General features: G+C 38.9%; 1 protein-coding gene across 1 annotated transcript in view; it reads right to left on the bottom strand.

The window, feature by feature from the left end:
* Nucleotides 1-17,108, bottom strand: part of XK (X-linked Kx blood group antigen, Kell and VPS13A binding protein) — a 45,408-nt gene extending 28,300 nt beyond the window's left edge. The window contains exons 1-2 of the mRNA XM_053580878.1: nt 16,541-17,108; nt 7,914-8,176 (exon numbers count right to left, since the gene is read on the bottom strand). Of these exons, the coding sequence (XP_053436853.1) occupies nt 7,914-8,176; nt 16,541-16,785 (508 nt within the window). The 5' untranslated portion in view covers nt 16,786-17,108. The remainder of the gene's footprint in view (nt 1-7,913; nt 8,177-16,540) is intronic.
* Between the last annotated feature and the right edge of the window lie 9,715 nt (nt 17,109-26,823).

Here is a 26,823-nt window from a genome sequence, read left to right as displayed (position 1 = left end):
ATGCCCAACATCGAAACTCTGCCTGAGATGTCAAATGGAGATTCTGAAAGAGCCCAGGAAGCCTGGCTACTTACAGTGACCATGAGAGTCAAGTAGCACATGGCCTATAAGGTAACCACCTTCCAACACAGACCAGCTAACCCAATGTGGCTAACCTGCCTACTATAGCCATTCGGGTCTTGAATGAATTCCTCAGATGTATATTCCAATGAAGTACCCAGGAGTCTATGTTTTGGGCTACCAGCCAGAGCCACCAGCCAAAATCATTTTTAAACATAAAACAGCTATTTATTCAACATGTCAAGATGGAAATGTAATGATTAATTATCTGGAATTAACCAACCTAGAGACACCCTTTTTTGACTGAAAAGACACAGGCTTATAAGAAACCCATGCCCACACATAAAGATGCTTCTAGAGAGGGGGGAACAATGCTGTCACCATCAAATATCACCTGAAGTTCACTCTCTTCCTGCATTTTCTGGGAAAAGGCCTGCTTGCTACTTAATCAGATGCACCAAAGAGGAATAGATGAGCTTGGCTAATGCTGGAAGAGCTTCACAGCTCTCCTTAGGAATCACACATTTATGGGCAGGCAACATGGCAGTGAGGTATCTGGAAATATGGGGTTCACTGGGCATCATGGGGCAAGAAAGGTTTCTTGGGTTTAGACAAGCATGTCTTTCAAAGAGCCCTTAGCACAATCCCAACACTATTTCCTTCATTCTTAGGACACGCCTGTGGATTAGCCAAAGTCCAAGGCAATTCATTCTGCTTAGACAGAGGCAGAGAGAGAATGAGTCACCAGGAAGGAGAAGCACAGAGGAAAGCAGAGTGGGGACCATCTGCCCCATAACTCTGCCCTGCCTTCTTCCTTTTCCTGGCCCTCTCTTATCTCTGCACAGGGTCGGGTAGGCTGTGGTTCTCACAGTCAGTGCCCCAAGCTCCCAGTAGTCACCTGAGAACCAGGCCCAGCTGCACCCTGGGGAGGCATTCCTGTGTGACTGGGGCTAGGGAAGGGGACAGGCGTGGATGTTTATTAAGGTCACCTCTGTGTCACGTGCTGTGTGAGGCAGCAGTTTACAAGAGACTTGACCTTTTGACTCCTATTACCCCCATTATTCACATGAGGAAATTGTAGCTCAGAGGGAATAAGAATACATCCAATATCACATAGCCAGAAAATGGTGAACTGGGATCTTGAACCCTGGTCCTCTGATCCTGCTGTTTCAGCTGGCTGGGCAGTTTATGACCAGCCCTTTGTAAAAGGTCAGCAGGCAGCTGGGAGGCCCTCAATGACTGGGTCAATAGTGAGAACCTCAAATGTGGGCACTCATAGACAAAGGGACAGATTGCTACAGCACTTGATGTGATACCTATTTCTAACTTAAAACAAGCTGATCATAACCTTTTTTTGTATTCCCCCAGTCCCCATGTAAGAGCCCCCTGGCATACTAAGCTCATGCCAGCCAGTGCCCCCCATCCCCTTACCCCTGTGGCCATCATTGCACTCTGACTTTAGACCTTTCCTGTGTGAATGAAGCTGCCTGCACCTCAGTCAGGGTCTTTAGTTCCACCAAAGTTCCTAGCTATGTCCCTGGCCTCCCAAAGCCTTCCCTGCTCAGAGCCAATGAAAAAGTTTCTCTCCCTCAGCCTGCTGCTCCCACAGGGGCCACTGCGTACACAGTCACCACTGTAAACTATACCTCTGAAATCACTGATTCAAACACCCCCCTTCCCTGACCATGCCTTCCACCCCCAACTCTCTATGGGATGCCTCCCCCTGGATGGTTCATAGACTCCTCCTACCCTAAGTGACAGATACTGAGAGGGCCAGGAGCATTATCATGGATTTAAACACTTTTAGAGCCTGGGTTCATAGAGGCAGCCTGGGATCCCTCTTCTGTGGTAGTTTTGGAGCTGGATAAGACTGCTGCTGAGATCCTGCCAGGCTCAGAGACCCAGGCATTTCTACTTCTTCCTAGGTTGGGGCCTTCCCTCAACCTGAGCGTGGGTGCCATCCTCAAAGAGGCAGGTGAGCTGCTGGTTCTGGTCCACTGCCCTCTCCACATGCTCAGGGGTGATGCACACCCTGCGGTTGTCTGCCACCTTGCCTGCCAGCTCCAGGATGTTGGCAGTCAGATACTCGAGAACACCAGCAGCATGGCTGAGCTGAGGTGCTGGGCATAGAGACCCTCTTGCAGAGAAAGGTCCATGTGGATAATTGGGAACCACACTTAGGCTTTTATGGAGAAGGACAGAATCTCCTTTCTAAGGCTCCTTTTCACCCTCACACAGTCTTGGTGGGTTTTTCCCTATCAGCCCTTTCTGGTTTTCCTGTTAGCCTGGGCTTTTCAAGATACCAAATGCTTATTTCGGTCCATTGTATCCCTGGGCTCCAGCCCCTCATTGGTCAGGGAGCTGCCTTTGTGGCAACACAGACTTTGCAATGTTATCAATATCCTCTGAGCCCTGATCAAGTCTGATCTAGAAATGTTTCTGACAGGAATCTGGTCACCCTAATGATTGGACTCTTTTTTTGAGGGACCTCTGAATTTCTACTTAACTTTAACATTATAGCAAAAAAGAATGTTTTAATGGAAATACTGACCTGTCTTCAGGTACTTCTCCAGATTCTCCGATTCTGGCCTTGCACTTCTTGTGAGCTCATTTACATCCCTCTGCCAAGTTGTATATGACTGATAGACATGTTGAATGTCTATTACAGTAGAGGTTCAACTGTCCCACCTCTTACATTGTAATAGAACCAGTTTTACTTCTATTTACATATTCATTTCAATATCCCTAGGCAATATTCTTATGTCCTTTGGATTATCTTTTGAGCTGGTTTCAACAGATAATTGTTCTCTTATGAGTTAAATAGAATCTTTCGAATTTGTTCATTCTTTGGAAAGTCTGAAACTGAAAGCAAAAATACACCCCACACCTGTTCCTTTTCCAGAGTGCTGTACCAATACAAATTGGGATCTACAGCCACAACTGCCCATGTTAGGAACTTAGGAACCACTCTTGACATCTCCCACTGCCTCACCTTCATCTCCGGTCAGTCATCATGGCATTCCACTTCTACATCCTTAATATTGTTTCAATAATCCACTCTGACTATTCTAGTTCAAGCCATTATCATTTTTAAATTGACAACTGTAGCAGCCCACTTACTGGCCTACCTGTCTCTTCCCTCACTGCCTTCCAACAACTGTCCAGAGTAATCAGTTTCTAAAACTGAATCTGATCATGATACTGTATTGCTTAAAACTTATTAGTGTCTTCCCACTGCCTCTGAGATAAAGCCTGAAATCCTGGGATACTCTTTCCTGCTTTTCCTTTACCTGGCTTCTCCTCATCTACCAGTTTTCAGTTTAAACCTAAGTTCTGGAAATCTTTGCCTCATCTCTCAGACTCATTTAGGTTCCCCCAAAATACCCACACATAGGTCCCTTAACTTTCACTTTGAAGGATTACCTGGAATAAAATAAATATATGATTTTAATCATCTGTTTCCTGTTTGTCTGTCCTATTCCAAGATGATTAAGGCCTGTCACTCAATCACTTATTCACTGCTTTATCCTCAGAGATCAGCACCAAGTCTGAAACACAGAATACACTCAAGAAATGCTCATTGAATCCATGAATGAAGTTACACAAACCTAACCTCAAATCCTGGCACCTCTGGCAGACAGTGAGCACAATTTCCTTCTTTAGTAAGATAGATATAATATCTATTTCACAGGGACACTGTGAAAATGAAACACAATGACGCCCATTACAGTGACTGGCACAAAGCAAGAGTTCATGAAGCAGTCATGATTACTACGAACACTACCACCATGAATGGAAGAAAGCCCAAACGGCAGGCTGCAGCAGCCTTCACAGAGCATAGTAACTTTGGTGTGCTCACCTAGGCTTCAGCCCAACCCATCCTCTAAGGGCCTGAGACCTGAACATGCCCCTAATGAGATATGACAAAACTCAGGGAGTCTCAGGATGACCAAACTCCAAGATTGAAGCACACAGAAACAGCGTCCATTATTCAGCAACTATGAGAAAGAAAACTTTCTAATACTGTATGATTCTAATATGCACAAAAGGCAAATCCATGTAGAAGAAAATAGATAACTGATTGCCAGGGGTAGGAGCAGGGTAACTGATGAGTGACTTTTAACGGGTAGGGTTTCTTTGGGGTGTAATGAAAATATGCTAAAACTAGATAGTGGTGATGATTGCACAACATTGTGCATATACTAAAACCTACAGAATTGTATACTTAAAATGGTGAAATTTACATGAATGATATTACAAACAAAACAAAACAAAACAAAACTCTCTAGTGACCATGTAGCTGGTACCACCTCCTTTCCTTCGTGCCAAACTCTGTGAGGCTATATTCATCAATGTTTGCTCAGTGAGCACAGAATCAGAGAGAGAGAGAGAGAGGAGAGGGTTACATAATTTGAATACTGAATAGGGTCAGGTTCTGATGGGACTCTATTTGCTGCTCTTGTCAAGAGAATAGACACTTTTATTAGTCTGGACTGTGTTAGGTGGTGTTACAGATACTGTTAGTTGCCTATTCAATATCCACTCCTCTCACTGTCCTTTAACAAAACACAGTTTCAGTCTAGGTGGCAACAAGCCCAAACCCAGGCAGGCCATGACTAGTCTAATCCAATGTTCCTAAACTTCCCTGATTATAAAATCACCTGGGGCCCTTATTTTAAAAAGAAAGAGAAAAATAAAATCCTAGACCTAAGAAATCACAATTCTAGAGATAAGTCCTGATAATCTACATATTTAACAAGCCTCCAGGTGACTGATCATTATCACGCAAGTTTGAGGAACACTGGTTTAAACCATTGGGAGCAATCATTTCTATGTCTGGCTTTCCCAGCATCCCATGCAACTAAGTGAATATGTGATCAGTTCTGTTCAATGAGACCTAAAGTAAGGTCTATTAGAGAGGTTTCTGGAAAAGCTATACTTACGAAAAAAGCAGAAAGACACCTGTCCTTCCCTCTTCAACCCTTCTTCCTGTCTTGAATGCAGCTATGATGGTTAGAGCTTCAGTAGCAATTCAAGTGAAAGGCCAATGGATTTATACATCTATTTGCCACTGTTGAAATTATACCAGCAACTGCCTACCTCCAATTTCTTGTTAGATGAACAAAATAAACCCTGGGTTGCTTAAACCTATGGTCAGGTATTTGTCTCTTGCATTAAATGCATTCCTAACCATATGACATACACTACCAGCATTTGCTTCTGTGACAAACCCATGTCCATGCTCTCCATTCATAAGGCTCTTTCTTGACCCTCCTGGTTGAGGGATTCTTTCCTTAATATGTTAAAGCAGTGGTTGGGGTTAATCAACAAGTGGACACATCTTTTTAACAGAATCATGCCCACTTACTTTTACATATTTATTTGATTTATTGTTTTTTAAACTTCATTATACTTTATTAGTTTTTCACTTGCTAACAATGTACCTAAAAACACTTATTTTAAATAAAGTATCTTCTATTTTTTATAAGTGTCCTTATATGCTTTCACATATAAACAACATTTTATATATTTTTGTCACTGTTCCTTTACATTTACATATACCTGTCATATTTCAACATAATTATTAGAACAAATCTACAACTCTGATTTTCCTTCCTTGGTTGATTTTTTTTCTACATGAATATTATATATTTTGTTTAACTTTCAAAGGACTTACATTTTTCCAGGTTCCTGGAAGATACTACGTATCCCTTGTGACACTGATAACAATTTACAGAAGAGATTTTATTTTTTCCTGAACAGAATTCTGTTTGAAAAACTACAAGAGTTGGTTGGGTGGTACATGTGGCTCAAAGGAGTTGGGCGCTGGCCCTATATACCGGAGGTGGCAGGTTTAAACCCGGCCCTGGCCAAAAACTGCCAAAGGGGGGAAAAAAAAATACAAGGGTTGGCAAACTTTCTTTGGAAGGAACTAGATAGAAAATATTTTAGGCTTTCTAGGCTACATAGGTAGCAATAGGTCTCTATTGCAGCTACTCAGCTCTGTTGTCACAGCACCCAAACAGCTACAGACAACACTTTAATGAAAGGGCATGGCTGTCCTCCAATAAAACTTTATTTACAAAAAGAGGCAGTGCTCAGATTAGGCCCATAGGTTATAATTCACCAATCCCTCAACTATAGGACAGTCTTCACTATCAAAAACTCGTGAAAAAAATTGAATCTACTTGTAAAAATCAAATAGGCTATTACTGCATCTGGTTTCTTGCTGTGTCCCTGCTTCATGGAAAAAGTAATACACTTGGAAAAGGGTATTGTGGCATGTGGAGGACTCAGGTTGGTCAAGACCCATTCCAGTCCTAAGTCCTTAGAGAACAAGGATGCTGCTATACACAAAGGGTGCCAAAATATGTATCTATAATATATATATTATATATGCATTTTAAGAAAAGAAAAAACTCTATTAAAATTGTGATACTCAAGTCACATTTAACTTTTGTAATTACAAGAGATACAAGATACCATATATAAGATAATAAATGTTATGGGTAGATACTGAGGATTACAATTTTAATATAGTTTTTTTTTTCCCCTTTCAATAGCACCTACTGTCTAACAGGGATTGTGGGAGACATTTTCATATAAATATTAATCCACCAAGGTTAAAGCCCTCTAACTTAAATCCTGACTCATACCTTAAGAATCATATTCAAGCACCCTGAATAAGAAAGACAGCTCTAACACGCAAATATCCTGTGAACCCACCACAAATTAAGAAATTTTGCCAGTCTAAAATATAGGCATTCTAAAATGCACAATGAAATAAACAAGAGTGTTTCTTTAATTCCAGTTTAAATTTTTTCTTAAATATGTATTTTTTTCAGCTTAAGTCTTTTAAATCATTTTGTGTACCTATAGCAAAACTTACCAGAATGTCTAGTTGTGATTTACCTATAATATTTGGGAGGAATTATTTCCCTTTATCATTTGAAGGCTTTTCACTGTGTCCAATGCAAATAGAGGATTTCGGGGGGACCCTGACTTAACCAAAATCTGGTTTCAATTGATGATATGAGAATAGCCCAAAGTGTGGAAAACTGCATTCACTTAAAAGCTGATAAACCTATTAGAACTCTAAGACAGGAAAGTGGCTCTGTTCTGTTCTCCATAAGGCTATTAAACCAATTATCTCAGCTAGTTTAGAGCTATCACTGAAAGAGATGAAATCCCAAGAGAATCAGTCTCTGGCAGCCATACAAGTATTTTCGGCCTCTGGCAAACTATGTTTTGTAAAAATGGCCACAATGGTATTTTGGTCCCATCTGATCTTCCAGAACCCTTCTATTTCCCAAAGACAGTCAGAGTTTACTTCCTTCTTCTTCCCTTGAACATCTGCAGGACTTAGTGATTCCTTTAACAAAGAGAAGGCAGCATAAGTGCATGACTTTCAAGGCTGTATTACAAAAAGTGATATGGCTTCTACTTGAACGTCTCTCACTCTTAGAATACTCACTTTGGAAACAGCCATCATGCTATGTGGAAGCTTAAGCTTGCCCATATCGAGAGATCAAATGGAAAAGACCTGAGACCCTCATTAAGACATATGAGTGAATGGGCCTATGCTGGATTATAGCTTCTATCTTTGAGTCACCCCAGTTGATCCACAGTGGAGCATAGGTGAGGTATCCCTTTGGAACCCTGCCCCAAATGCAGATTCATAAGCAAAACAAATGTTATTTTAACTCGCTAAGTTTTGAGCATAGTACTAGAGCACAGATGCAGGACTGAATGCCTCTATGAATAAATTTCACTTGAAACAAAATAAACAGTATGCATTGCTTTCCATTTTGATCCTCAAATGCAGACAGAAATTTAAAAAAAGTTATACATACTTCTTCCGACAGTGACGTCCTGCTGTATAACGCTTATATACAGCTGCAGGGTCAGCTGGGGAGCTGAGCCCAGGAAAGCCTGGATCACCGAAGCCCGGCTGAATGCAGATCGATGGGTAAATAGCTTGCCTTCTGCCTGGCCCACCTCTTTCTCAATCTCTTCAGAGAGGCCATTTCTTGGCATCTGCCGCTTCTTAGTGATGCTGACATAAGGCTCTTCATTGTGGCCTGACTGAAGGTAGATGCAGAGGACTTCAAAACACCTGGAAACAAACCAGCAAGTCATAATAATTAGAGGTAGACAGGATTTTGTCTGTCTTTTCACATTCATCCTGCTTATACTTAACCTGATTCTCAAAGCCTTGACTTGGCTACTCTGAACTGTAGTCAATCCTCTAAATCACTGTTTTTTAACCTTCCTAATGCCGCAACCCTTTAATATAGGTTCTCATGTTGTGGTGACCCCAACCATAAAATTATTTTTGTTGCTACTTCATACTTTTGCTACTGTTATGAATTGTAATGTAAATATCTAATATTAGGCAACCCCTGTGAAAGGGTTGTTCAACCTCCAGAGGGGTCATGACCAACAGGTTGAGAACCACTGCTCTAAATTGTCCACTCCAAGGACCAGACCAGAGCAGAAAGTCTTCTTGAGGCCCTCCAGCAGGTCAGTGAGAATTAAATCAGAGGTGGCACTGAAGGCCACTGAGGCAAGAAAATCTACAAGACAATGGAAAGTGGTTTGCATCCACTTTCTGTGGGTCTAAACCCACAGAAAAATGTTCTATTTCCTTTCCTTGTGCATATTAGCTGTGTGTCCCTCAGTAAGTCAGTTACCCTCATCCTTTTCCCTCAATTACAAAGGAGAGATAATACTTACTTTGCTACATTGCTGCAAAAGATGGTGATAATATAATTTGTGTGGGGTGGTTTGTGTGTAAAGTTCCACATCCAAAAGGTACCTCAAACTATCTCAGTTAAAACAGAAGCTAAGGTAGGGAAATCCCCCATCACAGGGCAGCTTGTCATCCATATCACTGGAAAACCATAACTTATTACCTATCGCTCTGTTCTTATAAGCTTTTACAGGGCAGGGCTAAAAAAGTCGATCACACCTGGAGGCCTGCCAGGTATCACTGAGATAATACCTGGCTTTCAAAATTGGGGTTTACTCTCTAGGTAATGATAAGGATTCTTAAGTGGGGTAAAGTACTGATATCCGTAATTTACTTTGAAGCGCACACATATACACATACACAAATAGATTGATAGATGTGTAAAATAAAATATGAACTGTAGATTCTAGATAGTGGTTCACTGTCTTTTAAGTTTTCTTCTGTATGTTTGAATATTTTTATAATAAAATGCTGGAGAAAAATGGGTTTTCACTGCGAGTAAGAAAAATGTTCATGGCCTTATATTTAAATATTGTTAAAGGACTTTTACCCTCAAATATGTTATTTTATAACAACCTTATGATGCTGCTCGAAGATTTTATGGCTTCATCTATTTTACTGAATGGTAACTTTATACTCTCAGCCTGAGGCGCTATGACAACAAGAATACATTTCCCATTTAAAAATAATAAAATAAACCTTGACATAAGAGAGGAAAATGCAGGAACCTTTCTGGTGAGTACAAAGTGGACATATTTTTTGATTATTACCTTTGTCATTTGCTCCTAGGAAAAATAAGGTACATAGGAGTGTGTGTGTATGTGTGTGTGTGAGAGAGAGAGAGAAATAACAGACAGACAACATACAGACACACAGGTTTATCTACTATACTTTTGTCCAGTATGGTCAAGGACACTTAAATATATTATATAAAAAGCAAGTAATACAGCACGGACCAGTTTGTTCAGCTGAAGGTAATGGTAAATGATACTCAGGCCATGAGTTCATGCCCTGTTGGTCCAACTGAATTTTCTCTGAGGGACAAGTGAAATCTATGACTAAGGACTATATGAGGCCTAGCCACTTTACATTGTTGGACCACTAACCACAGCAAGGATTACAAGACAGAATACTGATGATCTTTATTCTCAGATCTATGAGGAATGCAGATGCACTTTTCTAAGGGCTATGGGGATTGCAGACAGCAGGATATCCCTGCCTCATTTGGAGGTGCTCACAAACTAAATAAGATAATGGGATATATACATTATAAGAACAATAAGTATTGAAAACTAATATTTATAGCACTTTTGGCATATAAAATATTTTCTCATATTTTATCTCACTTAGGAAAAAACCCTACTGCAAGAATTTCAATTGTAGCATTACTTGTAACAGCAAAATTATAGGAATACTCTAACGGTTTCCAAACTTAAAAAAAATCATAATATATCCATTCAAAGAAACATTATACAGTCTTTAAAATTGATTATACAAACATATATATTAATATATAAATATTTCTACCATATTTGGTATATGAAAGAAGCAAATTACAATAGAAAATTACCTTTTTTGTCTGGGCACGGTGGCTCATGCCTATAATCCTAGCACTCTGGGAGGCTGAGGTAGACAGACTGCTTGAGCTCAGACGTTCAAGAGCAGCCTGAGCAAGAGCAAGATCCTGTCTCTACTAAAAATAGACAAACTGAGGCAAAAGGATTGCTTGAGCCCAAGAGTTTGAGGCTGCTGTGAGTTATGGTGATGTCATGATAATCTACACAGGGAAAAAGAGTAAGACTCTGTCTCAAAAAATAAAAATAAAATAAATAAAATTCCAATTTTGTGAAAAGAAAATCACATATATGAAAATATATACAAGTGCCTCACACACAAAAAAAATTGAAGTGTGTAAGCTGGCTCACACTGACTAAAGAGAGCCAAATGTTAAATAAATTTTTTAATTTCAAATTACTATGCTGGTACAAATATTTAAGTTTCACTATTGTCATTTCCAAGGTAAAGTTCAAGTTGTAACTCACAAAGTGAGGGTGTATAGCACATCCCCTGGGTAAATTTACAGGCTCAATTAAACAGTAATTTTATGAGCCAGATTTTAAACAACTGGTAGCTCAATCAGACATGATGGGAATATACACATTAGAGAAATCAGCAAACACTGAAAATTAGGACTTATTTTCCCCAAGAAATAGTGTACAAGCATACCACATTGTTCTCTTTAGACATTGAATTAAAAGTTGTTTTTTTTTTTTTTTTTAGAGACAGAGTCTCACTTTGTCACTCTCCGTAGAGTGCTGTATTGTCACAGCTCACAGCAACCTCCAGCTTTTGGGCTTAGGTGATTCTCCTGCCTCAGCCTCCCGAGTAGCTGGGACTATAGGCACCTGCCACAATGCCCGGCTATTTTTTGTTGCAGTTTGGCTGGGGCCGGGTTGATACCTGCCACCCTCGGTATATGGGGCTGGCGCCCTACTCACTGAGCCACAGGTGCCGCCCCCATTGAATTAGAAGTTTTATTTTCTTCACTATGCATATCTGTTTCTGCTTTTCTCTCATTTCAACAATAAATGTTTTAGTTGCATGATAAAATCAAACATTAGGTTTTTGAAGACTAAAACAAAACAAAGAAATGAAACACCAACAAATGTTAAGAGCTGAATGAATGTAATGAGGGCTCAGAGGAGAAAGCAACTCTCTTGAGGCTGTATGAAATGGGAAGCATTCTATGGAACTTTAGATGAAATTAAAATTCCATGATCAATAGATGGGAACAAAGAAGGTCCCAGAATGAGCTAATGGGACAGGTAGCCCTAAAGTCCACGTGACCCTTTTGCAAACCCCTGTTTCCCCAGGTAATACATTCATCTTATCACAGAGTTCTACACATAGTATCTATTTAATAAATTTGTGAAAGGCCCCAAAACTCTGCCACTGCTGGCTAAGAAAATTGATATGAAACAAACTATTGTTCTTGGAATTCTGCACGACTCATTTAATTACTCCAAATCTATTCTTCGTTTTGTTTTTTTCACTTGGAGGACAGTCTAATAAGGCCAGAAATTAGATAACGTCATCAAAATTATTCAAGGTAGTTTTAAAATATCTTGTATACCAGGACAAACTTTTTTCTGTGAAGAATTTTTAAAGAGTAAGTTTTTTAGGCTTTGCAGGTCACCGTCTCTGTTGTAACTGCTCAACTCTGCTTCTATAGTGTAAAAGCTGTTGTAAACTATACATAAACAATAAGTAAAGCTGATTTATTTCAAGAAGATATTGGACTCATGATCTTAGAGCTGAGATCATGAGATTTTTGGAAGTATTTTTTTTGTTGTTGTTTTGTTTTTGGCCGGGGCTGGGTTTGAACACGCCACCTCCAGCATATGGGGCTGGCACCCTACTCCTTTGAGCAAAAGGCACTGCCTGATCATGAGATTTTGTAAATAAAGCTTTAGTTTGCAAATAAAGCTTTATTTACAAAAATAGGTGAGGGATTTTGCCTGGGGGGCACAGTTTGCTGATCCCAATGTAGATAATCAGCAGGTTGATCTATATTTTTCACTTTATCCTACTTTCAAGCATCATTATCACATTTTTCAAGCATCATAACAGAAGGAATTTATTCCTTAGCTGAAACCATGCATGTTGATACTAGCAAAATAGCTTGAGGTATCTGGGACCCTAATAAAAATACTTTTTCCAAAGAAATGCTGATTATGATTTCCTATAAGCCATGTTATCTTCATATGACATGTGCTCTGTGAGGCTAAACAAGAACCAAACTGCTTAAACAGAAAATGCCATAAGACCTTTGAAAAGTCACTTGCTTAATCTCACTGAATCTCAATTTCTGGACTGTAAAAATAAGATAATGACAGCTCACAAGGTTTTACAGTGGAAATAATTAAATACTGTCTGTAAAAATACTTTGTGAATGAAAAAAAGTACCCTTCGAATGTAGACTATTATTATTTTAAATTCTTTTGAAAGTTTACTGTAGAGGCAAATATTATAGTGAATCATTGTGCATTGTTCTAGAAAGATTTTTATAACTCCTTACTCTTTACTTTATAAACCCAGATTTTTCACATACTATTTTTTTTCCTTACATCAGTAAGAAAAATGGGGAGAATTCTTTAAACCTGAAACTCATTTATATTTATTCCTCTCAATTAATTAATTAATTTTTGTTGTTGTTGCAGTTTGGCCGGGGCCAGGTTCGAAACTGCCACCCTTGGTATATCGGCCGGTGCCCTACCCACTGAGCCACAAGTATCACCCAATTAATTAATTTTTCTGAGATAGGTTCTCACTTTGTTGCCCCCGGTAGAGTGCCATAGCGTCATAGCTCTCAGCAACTTCAAACTCTTGGGCTCAAGTGATTCTCTTGCCTCAGCCTCCTGAGTAGCTGGGACTACAGGTGCCTACCCCACAATGCCTGGCTTTTTCAGAGACTGGGTCTCATTTTGGCTAAGGCTAGTCTCGAACCTGTAGGCTCAGGCAATCCACCTGCCTTGGCCTCCCAGAGTGCTAGGATTATAGGCGTGAGCCACCATGCCTTTCCCCAATTAATTTATTAAAATTAACATGGCTATAAAATAATAATAAACAGAAATGTTTTTGTTAATGCTTTTATTGGAGAAAGAGATGTTTTCCCCTCTCTAGTTTTCCAGGATATCTATTATAATTCACAATAAGATTTTCCTTAAAATTGTAAAAAAATAACAAGACATTATACAATGTTCCTATCATTCAATCCCAGGCTTAACATAGAAACTATTGCAATTGTTTCTGTGACTGGAGTTTTAAATACAAGACTGCAACTACAGTTTTAGATATAAGACTAATATAAGTGAAATATGGTACTCTTACTATGTCTCTCTAAAGCAGTGGTTCTCAACCTTTTTAATGCCATGACCCTTTAATACAGTTCTTGTGGATCGCCACCCACAGATTGAGAAACGCTGCTCTAAAGCAAAGAAGGAGCACAGCCTAGTTAGTTGTATTTATCCCAGACTCATTAGTGTAATGTATTGCAGTTTAACCGAGCCATCATCCTATGTGAACTCAAACACAGCACCTACCTAAAGGAACATAAGTTTGGCTACTACCCACCCAAAGGTAAATAGACCCATACTATCCAAAATCAATTTAGAAATATCACTTAATCCAATCAGTAAGGAAAGGATTGTCATTTTTTGGGGGAAAATGTTTGTCATTTGTTTGGGAAAGAGGTTTGTCATTTATGTAAAGTTGATGTCTTAGAGTTAAAATAGAGTCAGTCAGCAGGAAGAAATTCTAGCAAGATAGTAAGTCATGTTAATATAAAACAACAAATTGCTTTTCTTTTCATCTGGAAGCTAAGAGAATTGAAACTGTATTTTGTATATCTCAGCTCTAAGATCATGGGCCTAATATCTCCTCGAAATAAATCTGTTGCAATAGAATGAGAGACTCCATGTTGAAGGAAGGGAGTTTATTGCTGTTTTATTATCTTTTACTTTGTTTTTCCTCCAAGAAGACAATGATCCATTCAAAACTTTCTCAAAATAGGTCTTTTTATTGTGATGAAACTTTTATATAGCTGAGAAGTAATCTCTTCAAAGCACTAACCTTTTTCTTTCCTTAATGAAGTTAAATATTTTATTATAATAACTAAAAAACTAAATTTATATACAAAATAAAAAATACTTTCCTATTTTTTTTAAGAAAATATTAAAAGCATCCCTAACTCCACTGTTTAAAAACTATTGACTCTTAAACATCCTGACATATTTCTTGAGCTCAGGTTTATACCCGTCATCCTGTTTTTATATATAATATTATGTCATTAATTTTTCCTTGGGTTACTCTTAGTGTTTAGAAATATTTTAAATGGTAGCAACAGTAGGGTATTATCATTTACTTGGATGGCTATTTAATTTTGCCAAGATGATCAAACTTTTTATTAAGAATGGAATTACTTATAGAATGTACTACATACTCTTGGCTTTCTTTCATTAAGCCAAGGGAACATAATTAACTCAAGTCCATTTTTAAGAAGCCTTGGGAAGGAACATGGTCTGGGGCCTCATTTCCCTCATTTATAAAATGGGAGGAGTTACATTTACCTCACAGTAAGGATTCAATGAACTGAGGGATGTAAGTACTTACAAATCACCTAGCACAAGAATCTTTTGGGAAATAGCAGTCTCCCTGTTCCTGTTACCCCATTTAAATATGATTTTTCTTTTTGCAGATGAGTTAAGAAATGATGAGTGCCTTGTCCAAAGTCAGATCGCATTTATTTTACTGAGTACAGTAAATACAAATAGGACCACAGGGCTTACTTGGCTACAGAGGACTAACTTTCTCCTATCTGGCTCCAGATTGTGGACTTTTTAAATTCCCCTCACCCCATTTATCCCCTAACTCTTCTAGCCTGATTATCAGGATGTCAGTAACAACTCACTCCAGCCAGTGTAACTGTTTCTCTTCCTTCCTAGGACTGTGTGGCTTCTGGAGGCTGGGAAGCTTGTTCACCATGTTTGCAGTGACTTGGCGTAAACTACAAGTCAGCAGTCTGAGTGTCATCTGGGACAGCTGTCTTTAATATGAGGTACAAAAGTTTTATAATAGGGCTTCGTAAAATCTATCTTGCTGTTCACCTCTGTGTGTGTGCGCGTGTAAGAGAGAATGAGAGAGAGATATTGATTTACTGGTAGGGAAAGTTCCGGCCTAGCTGAATTTTCTGCCAGCTCAGGTGTCTCTGGCCTTTGTTCTCGCTATAGATTTCTGGAGTTCAGTAGTATAAATTTATTTCTAATCCAGGTAGACACCCTTTGTTTTGCTTTTCCTACAGAGATGACAGATATGAAAACACCTCATTTTCAACTCCTTTCAGGGTCCTTAGATAACCACAAGTCTATCTAATTTATTACCACATATTTCTAATTGCTTTGTGTTAATAAAAATTAATTTTCAGAAACGTCACCAACAGGTTTTCATTGCTTAGCACATAGTAAATTTTAATCTTCATGGGACACCGTGTACCAGTTTTCACGAGATGTTTATAAGTTAGACAGGGCCTGAACACATTTCTACAACCCCTTATCTTTCCACACCCCATAATATTCATACTACCACCAAGAAAAAAGAATGGTGCGTGGATTTCTAGACTTCTTTATCAAAATTAAATATATTAGTATTTGTAAAGCTCTTAGAACAGTGCCTGGCACACGGTAAGCTCCATATTCTTGATAAATTTTTATTTTTTTGAGACAGCGCCTCAAGCTATTGCCTCTTGATAATTTTTTTTAATTGCCTGTATATGGTATGGCTATAACCGCAGCTGAGAACACACTTCCCAAGGGTTTGCAGACACACAAACCAATACCTCCGAGAGCCCAGACCTCAGAGAAAGCAATGCGTCTAAGGCGGATGAACCATGAGAAACTGCAATTATTTGTTGGTCAGAATCAGCTAAATATTGGCAATTTCGTGTGATGGAACCTAACTGGAATGCAGTGCGCCTCGGTCTTATTACCATTATTCCAGGACTCTGTCGTATTCCTGTGACTGGAATGATGGGACTGGGTGTGGGGGGGTGAACGGGAGGGGGGAGGGCGGGCCCGCCTTGGGCCCAGCCACCTGTCCCTACCGGAAGGCCGCCCAGCTCCCTCGGTTCCCGCAGGTGGGTGGGGAGCTCGCGGGGGTCTGTGGCCCACGCACCTGAAGAGAGGCCCGAGTTGCAGCAGGTGCAGCAGCAGTACCAGTGGGCGGTCGCGGCTGAGGTCGCGGTGCACGAAGAGGAGTGTGAGCTGCACAAGCGCGCAGGGCAGCAAGGAGAAAAGCAGCGTCAGCGCCTGCCACATGCGATCCCCGCCCGAGCGGTAGGTGCTGCTCAGGTAGAACGCCGCCGTCGTCTCGGCCACGAACAGGAACACGGATGCCAGCACGGAGGCCGGGAATTTCATCTCCGCGCGTCAGCGGCGCCTACTCGGGCGGACGCGGTGGCGGCGGTAGCGGCAGGCGGTTGCTTGAGGGACTCCCGTCATGCCCAGCCCGTACCGGCTGTCGCGCTCAGCGTTGCCCGCCGAGGGCACGCGGGCCCGGCCGACCGGCCGGCGCTGGAGCTCGACCTGGGTACGGCGGACCTGGCCGGGGTGGGGCGTGCGGCGCGGCCCCGCCGAGACACGCCCACGCGCGCCGCGCGTTTTAGCGCCTGTGGCGTCTCTGTGGCGACGGTCCCCGGGCGGGCCGCGAACCTGCGTCCTGTGACAGCTCTCGCAGGCGGGAGCTCAAAAGGTTACCGCGCGCCCGGTTAGCCTACCGCGCAGCCTCTGGGTCCTAGAGTCCCTTGGTTCATGCTCCCTGTGGAAACAGTTCACATCCCTTTGAAAACTGAAAACAAGGCAGCCCAGAATTGGCATCTGGACGCCTTTCCCACCAGTTTTCATTTTCTGGGCTTGAGGAAACCTCTGGTTCTTTTAAAATATTAATAGTCATTTAAAAATAACCAGATCACGCATATGCTTTTCAAAGTTGGAGGTATTTTCTTGCACCAAGATGGGGAACGATTTCACTGTTCACTGTGCCTTGTGAGCATGCCACTTCATCTTCCAAGTACAATGGTCTGAGCGTTGCTTCCAGCAGTGAAAAGCATTGGAGATAATCTCTAGAAGCCAAAAACCTTACCTCCCAGAAAAACTGCCTACAAAATGTTTTTCTCTATAATCGTGACTCAGGACAAAGATCAGGGCCTAATAAGGAAGCAGTTTTCTAGTCCAAGGCAGACCCCTGCTTACTGGTGTGCCAATTCCAAGTAATGCAATTCCTTTTCACTCGGTGAAATTTCTACCATCTCTGGACAGCAAGATGGACTCAGCTCACCCCTATCCCTCAGACCTTAATCAAGCTACCAAATCAATCTAAAACTTGGGTTTTACATGTTGCATAAAGCAATTAGACTTAACTAATCATAAGATCTCTTTCCCTGTTGAAATTGGGCGATTTGAATCTTCAGACATCTCTGGCAATTTTCTATTTAGGAAAATAATGTAAATAAAAAACATGTGAAGATTCAAAAGGAATCAAGGCAAAAAAGAGAGAGAGAGAACATGACAGGCTGTTTTTCTTGGTTCTGTGGCATGGGAAAAGCTATTTATAAGGGTTGAGGGGAGGATTCAGCCAACAGCTGAGAGGTACCAGGCCCTTTCTCTAAAAGGATTACTAATGTCTATTTATAGATTCCAGCAGGCCACCAAGTCCTAGATCAAGATACATACATGTCACAAATACAAAATCAGTAGCAACACTCCACAGAGTATTTGTGTAATATTTTATTGGACACTGCAGTTAGCCTTAAAGAGAAAATGAACTAGTAGCTTAGAATTATTGAGAACACATTTAGCATTAGATTTTATTTTAAGGCAAAGGAATATGACAGATTTTACATTATTAAATGTACTGTACGTAAATGTATTTGGGGAGCAATAAGCCAATAAATAAGTCACTTTAAACACTGTAAAGACCAGTTTATGGTGAATTATTTTCTATAGTACAAAACTAATACAGAAAACACATTTGGAAAGATCACAGTGTTTAGAACTTTTTAACAGCAGTTTTAAGAACATTAAGGTGCATCTCTAAGCTTCTGACTCAAACTTGCTTCTAAAGAGATTTTATTTTACAACACAGTGGGCTGTGAGCAAATCCCCCATATAAAGAAGGGGAAGCAACATCAACTGACTAGTATTTCCCCCGCAGGAACAACCGATAACAAAAGCTAAGTTCTGATGAGCATTTGCAAGTTGATTCTTCTCAATCTGCACACCAGCTAACTTGCTCTGGTGATCATGTCTTGCTATATTATCATATGCCATTCTGTCCTTGAGAATAGTGTATATTTTACAGCTTATGATTGCTAGTTTCCCTGTCAAACATCTAAATGGATTTTGACTCAGCATCAATTTATTGTCATGTATTACATTATATTTTTGCACTAGGACCAAAATATTCATTATTTTCTTAAAATAACATGAATACAATAATAAACTTATAGAAAGTGATATTTTGGTATAATAATATGTAGCATACCGGAATATTTGAGAATTTAGTTTTATTGCAAAATATAGTAGAGTCACATTTGGTGATAAAGTAAAATATCTGGCAGAATATTCTGCTCTGCATTTAGTCCTAATTGCTATAGTTATGTCTTTGAAAGTGCCTCAAAGTGCCCCTAAGGAAATATAACAATTAGCAAGAAGTCATAGAACCTGTTTTTGGCAACAAGGCATTTTTTAAAAAGTCTTTCACTTTGTGTGCAAGTCTTTCAAAATTTTAATTATATACAACAAATAACTGGTATTGGATTTAATGCTAATGGAAATTAGTAGAATTTTAAAATATTAACAACCAATCTTTATTATTTGGTGTATTTTAAAAATAATTTCATATTTTTAACTGCATTTGTACTGAGGCGAATATATTGCAAACAGTATAATTTTATTAATAACACTAATTTATCGAGCAGTTCCTCAAACTTTAAATAATAGTACTTATTCATTCCTACATATATTTAGAAACAAGCAGTTAAACTATATCGACAAATTATTTCTTTGTAACCCCCATAATTAAGAAATCAGACTAATTTGCTTCTTGTGAAATGTATCATTAGGAAGGTGAGATTTTTTTTTTCCAATGATACAATCGTATTTCTGTAAGTATTGTGCACTGTGGAAAAAAATGCTTTCTGGTGAAGTAAATTCTATTGACTGGGAAATACACATTCTAAAACTAACATATGTTTGACCCATATATCTTCCCCAATATATGGCTTTGCAAAAATACTTCCCCTAGTAACTTGGTTCTACAAAATCCATTTTTTAAATTTTTGTTAGTTTAGCGCTATTATATCTAAGAGATTAAAATTGGAACTTCCCTTTCATGGAGAGCACTCCCAGATGTTTAAAGGGGAAAGCTGTTACCTTTTTAGAGAATGGGCTGCCCTTCCTTATTAGATTCTAAAACCAAACTTTTGCACTTAGAATATTCTTCTTCTGCTCCTGGAGAGTCTATGTACAATTCATGTTACACTTTGCATTTTCAAGAGCAAAGAGATTCTACTGCTGCTACAGTCTTCAGAAGACATCTCTAATATTAAAATACTAAAGTCATAAAAAACAGAGACAAAACTGATCGTTTAAAGAATCTGCTTATTTGAATACATCCACATGTAAGGGTTACCACAGTCAACTTGAACCAAACTTGGCAAAGTTTACTTTATTGATAATTGCCACTTAAGCACAGATCTTAAAACTTATGGGGACAGTGTAAGAGGCCCCATTAAACCCAATTTGCAAAAGATTGACAGTAGTCAAATATAGTCTATATCTTCTTTAAACTGATTGTTATGTCATAGCTACTTCATACACATTACAAGAACAGTACACATTAAAGCATGTCAATGAATACCACACACAAAACGCAAAAAGAAAGCATTGGCAGGAACTGTACTGTTCTACTTAAGAAACTGTGTGTACTATTTTTTTTTTTTTTTGGCCGGGGCTGGGTTTGAACCCGCCACCTCCAGCATATGGGACCGGCGCCCTACTCCTTCAGCCACAGGCACCACCCAAAACTGTGTGTACTCTATGTTTACACATGTACACATTCAGATGTTCCTTCCCCCATCATTTCTAAAAGAATAAGAGGAAGGTAAGTATTGGGGCACTTTCTGAAGGTCTGTATCCAAGTGCAAGGCCTTAAAGCCATCTGCTGGTTTCAATTTAGTAAGTGGATGTTTTAGAACAAAAGAGATATGTTGGCTTTCAGGTGATTCTGAATACGACAAACATAAAGGTGCTCCAAAAGAAGTAGAGAGAAGAAAACACAATGGTTTTAAGAGACTTGTGGCAATTTCTAGAATTCTTACAGACACAGAACTCAACAATTCAACAACTTCAAACAAGTCTCTTTACCCAGGAGAGTTTTCTCAGTTGTTATTGTGTTAATGAACTATGTAACCTCCAAAAAGAGAGTAAAATAACAGAACTTTCCTGACTTATTTAATCATGGAACCTATTCTTCTACAGGCCAGCTTTTGGCACTGCTGTGGTGCATTTGGGGAAGTAGTGAATACTCACGTAATTAGCAGTATTCTGTTTCCATTTTCTCTTATAACAGCACAATAATATATAAGCAGTAGAAAGACTTTATCAATACTGGGAAACTGAAGTGAGATGCTAGCCCTTCCATGTCCAATACAATAACCAATCCACATGTAGCTTTTGTGCACCTGAAATGTGCCTAATCCAACTTGAGATGTACAGTAAGTGTAAAACACACACTGGGTTTTGAAGGCTCAGTCCAAAATATCTAAAATATCTCATTAACATTTTTATATTGAGTGTATATCGAAATGATAATATTTTGGATATACTAGGTTAAGTCAAATACATTATTAAACTTAATCTTACCTTCTTTTTACTTTTTTAATGTGACAAATAGAAATTTTTAAAATTACATATGTGGTTTTGTGGTTTGCATTTGTGGCTCACATTGTTACATTTCTACCAGACACCACTGCTGTATTTGTGAAACTCATGGCTGTTATTGACTATAGATAGCTACTAATGGCTTTAACATGGAAGAAGTTTTAATAAAAACAAAGTTTAAGACAGATAATTTGAAGTATAACTAGGGCCCTCATTAATTATATGCTAATTTATTAGAAAGCAATCAGCACACAATTAAGACTCATTACTCAATTTAACATGAACATATCCTTTCACTCAGATATATCTAAAGCTAAATGCTGTATTTTATTTCATATGTGATATCAACTCTCCTTAAGTTAGTCTCTCTCTCTCTTTTCCCTCCATTGTTTACACACACACACAACACACACACACACAAGTAAACTATTTCCTACAAGGTCTAAGGAAAACCAAAGAGGAAGTAAACAGGAAGTTCTTGCAAACTGGGCAGTTAAGTCCTTTACAACCCTGGACAGTTAAACCTTACGTGTCTAAGTATCTCTCTCTCTCTCTATCCCCTCCCCCACCTTTCCTAATCCTGTGTTTGGAGGAGAACATAAAGAAAATAGAGGACAGTCTGTTCTTTCAATCTATATTACTCACCAGTCCCCCCGGAACGAAAATATGGCTGATTTGGTTTGTATTTAAATAATTTTTCAAATTCAGTTCAGAGGGGCAAATAACAGGTGCACAAAGGCAAAGGAAGATGCAGAGAATTCTGCAAATTAGGAACTTTGCCATTTGTGAAAGAGTCTAGGTGGATATGACAAGGTTTAATATTTTAAGAAAATAAAAACATTTTTTAAAAACACTGAAGGCGTCATCCATCAGACCTCAATTCATTATTAGCACTTTTTTTTTTTGAGACAGAGTCTCACTTTGTCACCCTGGGTAGAGTGTCATGGCGTATAGCTCACAGCAACCTCCAACTCTTGGGCTTAAGTGATTCTCTTGCCTCAGCCTCCTGGTTAGCTGGGACTATAGGCACCTGCCACAACACCCGGCTATTTTGTTGTTGTTGTTGCAGTTGTCACTGCTGTTTTAGCTGGCCGGGGCCGGGTTTGAACCCGCTAGCCTCGGTATATGGGGCTGGCGCCCTAGCCACTGAGCTACAGGTGCTGCCTATTAGCACTTTCAAGTAAAGAAACAAGAAACTTCACCTGCAATCAATTTATGATCATGGATGAGGGCCAAATATTTAACGTAGCATCAACTTTGTGTTTTGTACAGTAAAAATAAAGTGACCAGGTTTATTTAAGGAGGGGAAGCAAGATGAATGCTGCCACCACAGTATTCTCATGCACAGCCACACTCATGGTGGGCTGTCCTACACGTGTGATCTGACTACTGATCACTACCTTTGCTGCTGCTGACCTTGGGGTACACCCTTCTGTCCAGAAAGGAGTCGAGCCTTATTGAACTTGGAACTCTTAGCTAAGAACAGGCATGGATGGAAGAGATAAGGAGAAAACTCACCCTCCCAGGCAAAAATAGGTCATGAGATTAAGCAGTCACAAGAATAAGCATAACACAATAAACTATTTAAAGAGAAGAAAGAAGACAAAAACTTGGTGAATCAGGAGTGGTCCAGGATTACAAGTCCCAAGAAGCAAAATAAAACAAATAAATAAAAAAGAATGCATAAGACTTGACTGGTTCTTTGTAGCATTAAATGTGCATCCACAACTCACTTGGAGATGCTGAGTTTCAACTAGCTTCCCCTCACCCACCTCTTTGCCTGCCTACTCATTTGCTTTCCTTGCCAATTTTATGCCAAGATTACAAATTTGAGGCTTAGTCATTTAGCTATTAATTTGGATAGTGTTGAATAAATAACCCAGGCCCCAAAGGAAGGCCTTATATGCAATTTAGAGTATATTTCTATCACTATATGTCACTCGGTTCTGAGACTTGAATTAAAGTGCAGACAAAACTCACCCCAGAATTATTTTATTTCCCTGCTCAGTTTCTCTCTGCAGACCTGGCCTGCCTGCCCCTTTTTGCAAGCTACTGGCACTGTTAATCCTTTGTTCCCAGCAAGCAAAATAAATATTTGTATTAAAAGAAGGTCTCAGGCTAAGGCAGTCTATTCCTACGTAGAAAGCCCTGATGAATCAGAAACTTCTGAGGAATAAATGCTGTAGTCTGGACTGGTGGTAGAATATATTAAAAAATGTATACTTGGTTTTTTGCCATCTAGTGAACCAGACCTCATGCACTGCCTCCACACATGCAGATTCCATCTGGCTGAAATGTTTATTGGAAGTCATAACTGGGCATGATTTTCTATGCACATAATAGGTACTTAAAATATATTATAGCATTCTTTTTAAATATATAAGGGACCTGCAAATTACAAAACTCTCTTATATCCATTTTATCATCCACAACTTTTATGATAACCCAGTGAAGTGTACAGGGTGACTATTATTATTATTATTACTACAGTGGTTCATGGAAGTGGCAAAGTGAGATTTCGAGATTTCCAGCAGAGGGTTCTTTGTATTACCAATGTTTTTCCTTTTAATAGTGTATTTACTTAACATGATTAGGAATCACAAACATACATTTGTTTTTGCAACTATGGAGACTTTCTCTTTCAAATTTGAAACAATTTGAGTACCACATTGATTAAAATCTTAGCATGAAAAAATTAAAGAAATAAGCTACCAGTGGAAAAGCCCTGATTTAGCACAGACCAAGAAACTAACTCTGTTTCTCAAGTTATCAGTAAGTGAATACTATTAACAGCATAGTCAGCTACCTAAAGAAGCGCAGGGAAATACATGTTGGCAAACCTCTGTTTGCCTCAGTTATAAGGTTTTAAGAGGAATAAACAAGAGTTTAAAAAAAATCATGACTGAAAGAGGTTGGGCAAAATAAAGATGTACATCTTGGGGCATGTGTGGAAGAAAAGGTGCATAATTGCATTAATGAAACAAAATACATAGCTGTAATGGCCTCCAAAACATCCTGCTGTCAGAGTATAATGCGGTCTCCCCATTCTTGACTTTCTCAATGTATCATCAAACATTTCCACTGTTAACTTCAGGGTTTATAATTGTTCATACCACACATAGTAAATAATATAAACGTTATACTAGTGGTAGAGGCAACATGCTTAAGTACTACATTAAGAATGTTAACACATTGGGTATTTTTTCTTCCATTCTTGGGATACTTTACTAAGAAGAATATGTGATAAAAATGTGTCAAATGGTTTATGAAGTGAGTGTACGATGCCCCATAATCATATCATTGTATACAGTTATGATTTAATAAAAAAATTAAAAAAAAAGAATGTTAACACATAGAAGGGGACAAATTGCATAATCAAACAAGAAGTGCCATGCCACACTTTCCTACACATCAAAAACTAAAGTGTCTTTTTTCCCCGTCTTGGGAAAATAAGATAGAAGAAGACCTTCTCAATCTTCTTTTCTTTCTGGAAAATGGAAAGCTTCAACATGTTTAAGTGCTAAACGAGCTTATCGTTTTTTTCTAATTTACTGAGGTGTCATTCCATAAAGAACACACAAACATGGCCTTTGCTTGAATTTGACACACACACGAAAGAGTTGCCTTTTCATAATGGTCAGCACAATAATGTTACAGTCACTCTATCAGACCTTAAAAAGGCGGGTAAGCAGGAAAGAGGTCTGGTTTTCCTGAAGTTGCTAGAAATGGAACTGATAAGATGAGCTTGATAATTACTTCTTAGTGCTTTAGGTTTTAGATCTCAAGCACGAATGGTGAAAAGATTAGCAAATAGAAACAAGAAGGTAACTTTGAGAGAAGGTGCATTTTGTTCACTGCTATATCCCCAGATTCTTATCTAAAATACAGAATAAATAAACTTGGAAAATGAAACCCTGGGATTGAATCCTTGTTCTGTGCTTTCCCAGCTATAAGACTTTGAAGCAATTACCAAATACATCTTGAGGGTTTTCTGGATGATGAAAAAGCATGTTATCATAAAGCTCTGTATACTGATGGTTTACTTACGTCTTGTAGAGGCCATCTGAAAATAATTTAAAGTGAGATGGTGGAAAGAAGACATTACTATCATTGCAAAAGGAGACCACTTTGTAGAAGGCATCTTATTTAAGGCTTTCCAAGAGGTACTTTCCTATTCATGAAAGACTATCTGGACCCCAATTTGGGGAATCATCAGAAAGCTGCTATTTATGTGGTATTATCTCAAACTGAGCATCTTAATTTTCACAGATGAACAATACAGGTCAAGTTTATATCCTTATATCTGAGCTTGTGAAAATGGAACAATAAGCTAAAAAGGTGCTTTTCAAAATTACCTTGTCCTGGTTGATTTCGCTAAGTGCAAACATACACAGAGTCATAAAATATACAAAGATAGTCCTTACCTTTCTTTGGTCAGATTCTTTGAGAATCTTATGAATGCTAGAGGTCCTCTTCTCCTCAAAAATGAGGGCATGCATGTGCGTGCATACACTCAACATACAAACATACTAGTATATACTGGTATGTACACATACACACAACAACACACACACACATTTTTAGGCAACGGAGTACTCCCTAACTCCTCTCACATCCAAGTATGATTCAAGTTAGGAATTATTGCACTAAAGAACAAGTACTTGGGTTTACTTGAGGCTATGTGTAGAATACACACACACATACATACACACACATATATACACATATATCCAAACATGTAATGACTATTTAAATAATTCAGTCTTATACAGTACACAGTCTCCTCAATCTCATATATGAAATTTCCAGTGACCAAGTTCTAAGAAGGGGGTCAACTCTGTTCTGTGTAATAAAGTGACAGATGCTCCTACAGCATTCTGGAAACTACTAATTACTTGAAGCACATTCACAACTTCTATGTGTTTACAGCAGGATAGAATTTGATGACAACTTGGCTTAATGAGTATTGTAGCCAATTTCTCGTGGACCCTGTGTGTTGGAAGGTAAGATCGGGAGTTCACTCATCTCTTATTCTAATAGAATGAAATGGAGCAAAATTCTTTCCACAAACACTGGTGCTTTTCTCAGCCTTTGTCTGCCTGTTCCAGGGAACACAGTATTCCATCAGAATGGAATGACACGCTGTTGTAGTGGTTACCCTGATCTCTGAAATGGTCATTTTTACCAAGAGTATATCTTACAGTTTATGTAATAGCTTCACGGGGATTGCATAATAAAGACAAAAAAATTACTAACAATAGACACTATGCATCTCACACTTTCAATTGAGGAAAACACTTGACAGCAACACTTGTTAGAGTATTTGCTAGCTTATGCATTTTGCTATTCTAATTGAGCTTTGAGAAAGAAAAAGGAACCAGGAAGAGAGATATTCTAAGGCCTAAGGAAACTCTGAATTTTGGTATTTGAACAAAGTTATGCTATGATTTCCTCAAAGTGCCCAGGGTAATGCTAAAAATAGATTAATATGCAAACATCACCATTCAGTAAAAATCA

The sequence above is a fragment of the Nycticebus coucang genome, chromosome X (genome assembly GCF_027406575.1).
Source record: "Nycticebus coucang isolate mNycCou1 chromosome X, mNycCou1.pri, whole genome shotgun sequence".
In the NCBI taxonomy this organism is placed as follows: Eukaryota; Metazoa; Chordata; class Mammalia; order Primates; family Lorisidae; genus Nycticebus; species Nycticebus coucang.
Note: the sequence above shows the minus strand (reverse complement) of the source record. Positions and strands in the feature narration are given on the sequence as shown.